General features: G+C 37.7%; 1 protein-coding gene across 1 annotated transcript; it reads left to right on the top strand.

Moving 5' to 3' along the window:
* LOC139737235 (glutathione S-transferase A3-like) lies at nt 1-4,847 on the top strand. The gene is made up of 4 exons (XM_071647911.1): nt 1-127; nt 2,397-2,448; nt 3,590-3,722; nt 4,688-4,847. The coding sequence occupies exons 1-4, from the start codon at nt 38-40 to the stop codon at nt 4,845-4,847; spliced, it is 435 nt and encodes a 144-aa protein (XP_071504012.1). The 5' UTR covers nt 1-37.
* Nucleotides 4,848-8,542: the final 3,695 nt, after the last annotated feature.

Raw genomic sequence — 8,542 nt, 5'->3', positions numbered from 1 at the left:
TTTGACGCCTGAAGAAACATTTCCCGCTCTCCATATCATGGCGGACGGCAAACCTCGACTAACGTACACTCCCGGGCGCGGACTCGCTGAAGTCACCCGACTGGCGCTAGTAGCTGGCGGTATTGAGGTACGATGTAATATACACCTAGTTATTGCATGCCTTTATAGACTTTATACCCAGGGCAGTCACGGTGAGAACTAATGACATTTAATAGCAATTATATCTAAAGAAGTTAGAGGTTACAGTTGCAATTATTGAATGTGTTGTTATGTACATTTTCTTGTGAGGGTCTACAGCTAGTCCAGCAAATTTCTGAGCCACAGATGGGGAAGAATGTGATAAAGAGTGAACTTTGTAACAGCCAATGAGTAACGCATATCGTAAATGTACTATGTGTGTGTATATATGTGTGTGTGTGTGCGTGCGTGTTTGTATTGTTTGAGTTAAGGGAATATGTGTGTGTGTATAACAATTATGCTTGTGCAGGGATGTGTACATCTTTAATGTTATCATCAGTATAATCTCAAAGTACAAATCTTCAAGTCGGTACAGTTTTGCCTGCCATTAAGCATGATGCACGTTCCTGCAAAATGCCGTGTACGTTGTATAGATATTCGCGCACATACAACGCATTTATCTATCATTTTGTGTATGTATGTATGTATGTGTGTGTGTGCAGGGCTGTATGTGTGCAGGGATGTGTACAACTTTAATGTTATCATCAGTATAATCTCAAAGTACAAATCTTCAAGTCGGTACAGTTTTGCCTGCCATTAAGCATGATGCACGTTCCTGCAATATGTCGTATACGTCAGTGGATAATAGTATAGGCTTTCCCGTCCATTTTCGCACTTTTGTCATTCAATTTCAAAGATTTATTATTCAATTTCGTCCCGAGAAGCACGTGGAACGCAAATCCTAACTTCAATTTCGTCAATCGTCATTGGGCGTTTTCACATCAGCCCGATGTTTCGAAAGAGCGCGCTATTTTTCTGACTTGGGACATTAAAAAATATCTCGAGCTTGGATTTTTATCGGGCTGATGTGAAAACGCCTACTGTAATTCGTTTTTCGTCAAACATTTTCGAAGACATAGCATTCAGAATCGTCAGTTGTCATTCAAATTCATCCCTCCCGCTGACGGATCGCAGAATGTGAAGATTGAATTCGTCTTTGTTCACACAATAATTTCATGAATTTTTCATTCAAATTAGTCAGATGTTGTCGATTCTTTATTTTGATGGTGAACCAACTTTAAGCCGACATATTTTTACTTTCTCTCGTAAATTGTATCGTTACACATTATTCTCTAACCACTTGCTTAGACAATACATACGAAAAAGATGACTGCCAACCAAAATTGATTGAAGGATAAACGGCAGTCATAAGACATAACCCAGGACAGTATGTCAGTGTCACCCCTTAAACTTTATCTCGTAATGTTCAGGTTTTCGCATCATAATGCATGAAGCAAACTTTAATTTTTGTACCATGGAAAGCAGCTTACATAATTATGTTGTCCATTCTTTGACATTAAACAGGCTACAATTCTACACTTAAATTTTGTCTTTAATCATGTTTGCCTAGAAATCGTTTGTCAGTGTTTTCGTTTGCGAGATGATACGTCTGTTTGTATCAGTGTGTACTCAGATTGCTTGTGTGTGTGGGGGGGGGGGGGGGAGGCACTTGTGTGTATGTTAACTCTTGAATGTAAAATGTGAACGGTTACAGAAAAAAAAAATCATGAATGACCGGAAAATCACACCGGATAGAGATATGAGACGAATATGAATGAAAATCTAACGAAAATGATTAACAAAAGACGAAATCGATCCTGCTGTTTTGAATTCTGCGAGTGAGACTGACGAATTTGAACTGTAAATGACGAAAATGTATGCCAAATGACTAAATTGAATGGACTTTATTTGAAAATGAAGGACGAAAGACGAATTTGAAAGTAAGATTCCCGACATCCTGCGACGAAATTGCAGTAAAAATTTGTGAAATTGAATGAAAAAAGTTTGAAAATGAATGGGAAAACCTATATTATATTCGCTCACATAACAGAGAAATGCATTGCACAATGCATTTCTCTGTTTCTGTGTATGTGTGTGTGTGTGTGTGTGTGTGAGGGTGCACGGTGTGTTTTGAACAAACAGTAAAGACCTGTGACTAACTACTTTGCATAGGTTGTAAGAATGAGGATGTTAATATATCTCACACCAAATACCTATAGTTGCGTATTTTTTTTTTTCCTTTTCATAAAAGTTGGGCAATATTTCATCACCAGCATTTGTTATGCCAAAGTTGTAAACTAAATACTCGGACCTATACTAGGACTCTTGGGTATCTCTGGGGCTTTTTTTTTTTTCTTTCTTTTTGTAAATTTTACCAGTATGAAGACATCTACCTGACTTCACGCGAAGCTTTTCTGCAGTTGATTAATGGTAAGCTATCCTGAAATGTCTCGTACATATCTCATTGATTCATTAATTGTCATACTAATGATAAATATATTTGATCATTCTAGCAATCTAAAAGCAATATAGGGGAACTTCATATGGCTTTAAACTCAGTTAGACCTTCGCCTCGTTTGAAAGGTTGTGATAAAAGCTCAAATTGTCCGTGATACAAAGTACAGGTGTATACGTTTTGAATGTGTGGTAAATTGGAGTCGTGCATGGCAGCCTTGACCTTTAAAAGAAATTGGCAAGCAACGTTTTTTAACTGTGATGGCATTTTGAAAGCTAGACATCTTATCTTATTGAATTCTCGATTTTTTGAAAACACTACATCGGACCTGGGAACAGAAGTGCCTGTACATCTCAAAGTTCATGGTATTGCTGTGAACCTTTCAGGGAAAAGATTCCGAATGGTTGGGTTGGGTTTGTAGGGATCAGTGCTTCCTTCCTTCCCCCCCTCCCCTCCCCACCCCCTTCTCTTCGATGGAAAGGAGCGAGGGGAGGAGTGTTGCACTGCGTTTTCCGATTTTGTCCCCGTTCCCCTCCCCCTAAAAAAAAGGGGTGGGGTGGGGAGTGCAGTCCCCATACAGTCTGCAGTAGAAAGAAAAGACATAACACTGTACTTAGTTTGCCTTGGTTAGTTTTATAGTAAGGCCACATGCAGTGCCTTCTCATTAACCCCTTCACTTAATAACCTTTTCCCCCTTCGTATGGTCATGTCATAGCTGTTCATTTGTGATGTGTTTTTTTTTTTTCGTATGCATGTTTTAATTACCAAGTAAAAATGAATATCAAGTAATGAATACTTTTGCAAACGACTTCACACTTTGCACAATGACAAAATTCACCTACTTCTGATCCTGATACGAGATAACCCTCAGTAATGTAACGAATCAAGATGAAGGAAAGAGTCGGAGTGCATGTTTGTATTATATTCATTAATAAACTATATCACTTCCTCAGAATCACGCCTGAGTCACTGAGGCAAATGCCCTTTTCGTGATGAACATTCACGGTTAATACGGCGTAATGACAACACCGATAATGGGTGCATGCGTTTCTCCATATCGTTTCGCATGCGTGGTCATCCATATATCTTGTATTCCATATGTCTTTCAATGTTCAGATGGGAAACTGCTGTTCAACCAAATCCCTTTGCTGGAGATGGACGGAATTTGTTTGGTAGGCAGTGACGCCCTCCTACGCTATGTCTGCAACAAGGCGGGTCTCATGGGAAAGACAGACAAAGATCAGGCCATGTGAGAACCTAAATTTGACTTCCCTCACAGCATTCGAGGAAAATGTCTAGCAAAAAACAAAAACAAAAACAAAAACAAAAATCAACAACAACAAACAAACAAACGAACAAAACAAAATATAAACCAATTAAGCATATTTAAAGAATTCGTAAAGCCGAAGAACAAAATCAAGTTGAACGCCATGACTATGATAGGGCCTAATATCAGTTATATAGCTGCATTGACTTCGTCAAAAATATACAATGTATTACATACGTGCATACCTGCATAATAGATGCTCTCTAAGTTTCACAAACTCATACTTCATACTCTGCGTAAAAAATACAGACGTGCGACGATCGCTGCTTTTCATAGACCTCTACAGTTTTCTCACCTGTAAACTCATATACATTATGATTTATACAGTTAGATTTGCTGCACTTAATCTGCAGTGCGAGTACTCTATAAATGAAGAGGATTATAGTTGTGGACTCTGAGGTTCTGGATTCAACTCCTGTCTGGTGTGTATCTAGAGCGTTATCCATGGACAAGATATTCTTATCCATTATAATTTATGCCCCATAAATGTGACCCAGGTGCACAGACTGGAATGCCTTTAATGCTGGGGTAAAGAACATGGCTGAGCCCACTGGAATGACAATGCTTACAATATAAAGATACTACCCGGATAAAGAAATCACCATTATTGTTGTTATCATCCTAATAATTATAATCAAATCATAACGATTTCAATATGGTTATTATCATTTCATGTTACATTCTTCGTATATTATATCTTCAGCCGAGTCCAAACCGTTTGCCCTATTAGTCACATACTAATGGATGCACGAGTACCTTTTTAAAGCATGTCGTATCTGCAGTTTTAATGCTTGTTCTTACTCCCTCATGTTGTTATCACTTTTATCATAATTATCAATAATTGCTCGTTACTAATACTATTGTTTCCGCTTTTCTTTTCTTTCCAGGATTGAGATGCTCACACTTGGGGCACGAGATCTGCTGAAGTCCGGGCTCCCAAGTTTCAAATTCTCGCCACCAGAGAAACAGGAGGAAATCATACAGAACATAGCCAAGCAGAGCAGAGAACGCTATCTCCCTATATTTGAAAAGGTTAAAATCATGTAACTACTAGATTAAGATAATTGAGTATAAGCATGAAAACGCCTCCATAGAAAGCCAGCTTATACGGTTAACGAAAGATGCTACTTTTTACGAACACGATTCAGATTTGTAAGTAGGAGAGAATGTATGAAATTACAAAAAGGGGGTTTTAGTTAAATGGGACTTTCCGTTCCGAGTAGAACAAAATATCGTTTGGCCTTTATTTTCCTTAGGATACCCTCTCCATCACAATTAACACCAGCGATAAATGGCACGCAACAAGAGGAAAATCACGACCAGTGTTGATTTCATCGAAAAAGATTTTGGTGGCTTTTAGGCAATTCCGTCGCTGCAATATCTTAATGTGAAACAAACTGAATAAATAAAGAGGTAAATGTACTTCTCTCATTTACCACACCCTTAGATTTTCGGAAATACTTGGGAATGAAAATGATACCTGCCCTCAAGTAAATATTTAAAAAATGACGATCATAGAGAATTTATATACAATGCACAGATACAGGCTGACGGTGCTGCAAATTTAATCGCCTTGACCTATGAGATGTAATTCATGACTTTGGGCATCTCAATTTTCATGATTTCATTTCAAAGCTGTATTCCTTAATATCGACAGTTCGAAAGCTAATTTACCAGCTTTGCCTGCATGCCTTGAACAGGGGTTCACGTGATAATAACATAATCATACTTCCATTGCTGAACGACAATCACATGCAAATCAATCTAATTGAGTCACTCCCTGCAGGTTCCAAACAGCCATGGATCACCTGGCGTTGTTTGAACAGATTAAGATCGCGCATGGGGAAGTGCAAGGCAAACATGCTGAAGTGGGGGTACACTGATAGCTCTGCAGAGTGTGAGTGTGGGCAGGGCAGCGAGACTATGCCTCATCTTCTCAGCTGCAATACAATGTTACAACCTTGTACCGAGAGGGACCTGGCAGTGGCGAATGACGTGGCTCTTGCATGCGCTAGACATTAGGAAATGGTTGTGTGATGACACGAGATGATGATGATGATTGCTGAATGTATCCTATTGTATAAATGGATGTTTCTTTCACGTGTTTTGTGTAATCTGGATCCCTGGGCTGTGTAACCTTCCTAAATAACTTCCGTAAATCAGAGGCTGATTCAATTGAACTATCCAGTTGCTTAGGCATGTTAGGAAAATGTTTATCATCAGGTTGAACATAAATTCAGATACATTATGAATATGTATCGCGTTATAAATCAAATAAGAAAGAGCTTTCAAAGAAATCTCAAAAATGATGCTCGTGCTCGATCAATATTATTTGTTGCAGACGCTTACCGCCAACAAATCCGGTTTCTTGGTCGGCAATTCCTTGACCATGGCTGACCTAGCGTTCTTTGATCCGGTCAGTTACTTCGACGACATACCCATTCTGACGGAGGTGCTGGCGGATTTTCCTCAGTGCAAAGTAAATACAACTAAGAATTGTAGACAATTATTCCTTTTATGACAAGCGTTTCAAAAGTCCTATGGTTTAGAGTATACGTATATAATACTCTCGTCTCTGGTTGTGTCGTGTTGCATAACAACTAGTTTTAACATACACACTGCAAAAAAGTCCGGTGTTAAATATAAAACACCGAGCTGGTGTTAAATTTCTGGTGTTCATATATCGTGTTAGATTAACACCTCCGGGTGTCATTTCAAAATACAAAATTGTTTTTTGAATAGTTTCTTACTTACTGTTCTTCTTGTAGATTTTGACCTTCAACCATGTTTGAGGACATTATCCTTGTCAAGCGTTTTATTTGTGTGATGATGGTCTCATGCATTTGTTGTATTTAGAGTTGCTCATTTTGTCTTTTGAATGGCAGGTGCGTGTCATTCTTAAGTTTGCATATGCATAAGATAACATCTGCTCGTTTTGATTTTGTATATTATCGTGGAATAAATCGTACGTAACATCGCTTATCGGTTTCAACTCTTAAAATCAAACAATACTTGAACTCCGTCCAATAGATTTTGTGTTACACTTATGCAGGTATGAAAAAGAAATACATGGACAAAATTAATCAATCTATCAATCAAATTCGATGGAGAGTTCTGAGACCATAACGCCATCATTTCTTTCGATTTATACTATATACTAGTTGTTGTGACCGATTTTACTGCCTTGCTAAAACATATGAAACCGGAGAAATACAGATCTCATTTCGTGTCCGAATCACTCAAAAAAAAATTTTTTTTCGCTCTGTTTTTTAATGATTATGTGATTGCTTGTATAAATGTGTTTCGTTCTGTGTTTGTTTTTTCTTCTAAATTCATTGTCCGTCGCTAAACACCCGCTGTCTATGTATTATTTACATCCATGGTTTAGGCATTCGTCGATCATATTTCCCAGCAGCCTGGTATCCGAGACTACCTCTCTAGCCCAAGACGCTTCCCATTGCCCGACGAGGAGTACGTGAGAGAAGTGCGCCGGAACATCCTTAACCAACCGTAGCGCGACTTTAACCTTTCCTGTCCCAACGAGTCTTGTGTGCACAAATCTCAGGCATAATGGATAGGAAATCAATATGGCATGCAAAGAGTTACTACTTTCGCCCACCTTTTTTTTTTTTTTTCGTATTGATTCAATCAGTATTCAGGGAATTGCCTAGGTATACATGCCATGCACACAAGTTTAGAACATTTACTCAGCAACAACATGTAGGCTATACATTTACTCAGCAACAACATGTAGGCCTATACATGTAATAATCATCATTATTATTCTTGTTTTTACTATCATTATCTACGCCATACTACCGTCATTTTAATGTTTATCTTGCAATTGTGACAGACATCATTAGCTTAAAAGGACCAACCACGAATAATTGTATTTCACCTTCGTCACATCTCGTATGGTATGTGGTTCGTGTAATAATGTCACAGGTAAAAATGTCAGAGGTAAAAATGCAGAGGTTGACATTTTTACCTCTGATTGACATTTTTACTTCAGACATTTTTACCTCTGGCATTTTACCTCTGACATTTTTACTTCTTACATTTTTACCTCTTACATTTTTACCTTTTACATTTTTACCTCTGATATTTTTACCACTTACATTTTTACCTCTGATATTTTACCTCTTACATTTTTACCTCTGATATTTTTACCTCTTACATTTTTACCTCTTACATTTTACCTCTGACATTTTTACCTGGCACCTGGTATGTACAATGTATCTGGTTTTGTGCCTGTAGTGCTCTTCTGTATAAAGCTGAGATTATCGGCGATAGTTTTTGTTATCGACAACGCAAAGCGTTTGAACATTTTTTGGTAAATACGCTATATATGTTGGTAATAAAGAATCTTAAATTGAAGGAGTCAGGCTTAACCAGAGGATGAAGAAGAAGAAGAAGAAGAATATTTCAAGTGTTTTACGTAAGTGACCATAAAATGAACAAAGAAAAAATCAAGAAAAGAAAGCGAAAGTCAAGCTTCAAGTGCAAAAGTATTCTAAAATTTTATCATGATACATGTATTATACAAAAAAAAACAAGACTGTGCTATGCAATACTACAGGATTTGTTTGTTATTCTTTAACTTGTCTTCCATCTTTTCAATTTCATTTGAGGTAGAATAGAAACTCTTTGATTTGAAGCCTATTCAGGTCAGAAAGCAGCGTTATTTTGGTTTGAGATATCAAAGTCCTATACAACTGCATCTAGTCTACATCACTACAATG

This window comes from Diadema antillarum, unplaced genomic scaffold (assembly GCF_040938485.1).
Source record: "Diadema antillarum isolate AM-2024a unplaced genomic scaffold, OU_Dant_1.0 seq00000687_RagTag, whole genome shotgun sequence".
Lineage (NCBI taxonomy): Eukaryota > Metazoa > Echinodermata > Echinoidea > Diadematoida > Diadematidae > Diadema > Diadema antillarum.
This window is presented reverse-complemented; position numbering and strand designations above follow the sequence as displayed.

Excerpts from the sequence above, each read along its gene's own strand:
- LOC139737235 (XM_071647911.1), top strand. The coding sequence starts at position 38 with ATGGCGGACGGCAAACCTCGACTAACGTACACTCCCGGGCGCGGACTC. Across the intron at positions 128-2,396 it reads TAGTAGCTGGCGGTATTGAG|TATGAAGACATCTACCTGAC; the intron begins GTACGATGTAAT and ends AAATTTTACCAG. Across the intron at positions 3,723-4,687 it reads ACAGACAAAGATCAGGCCAT|GATTGAGATGCTCACACTTG; the intron begins GTGAGAACCTAA and ends TTTTCTTTCCAG.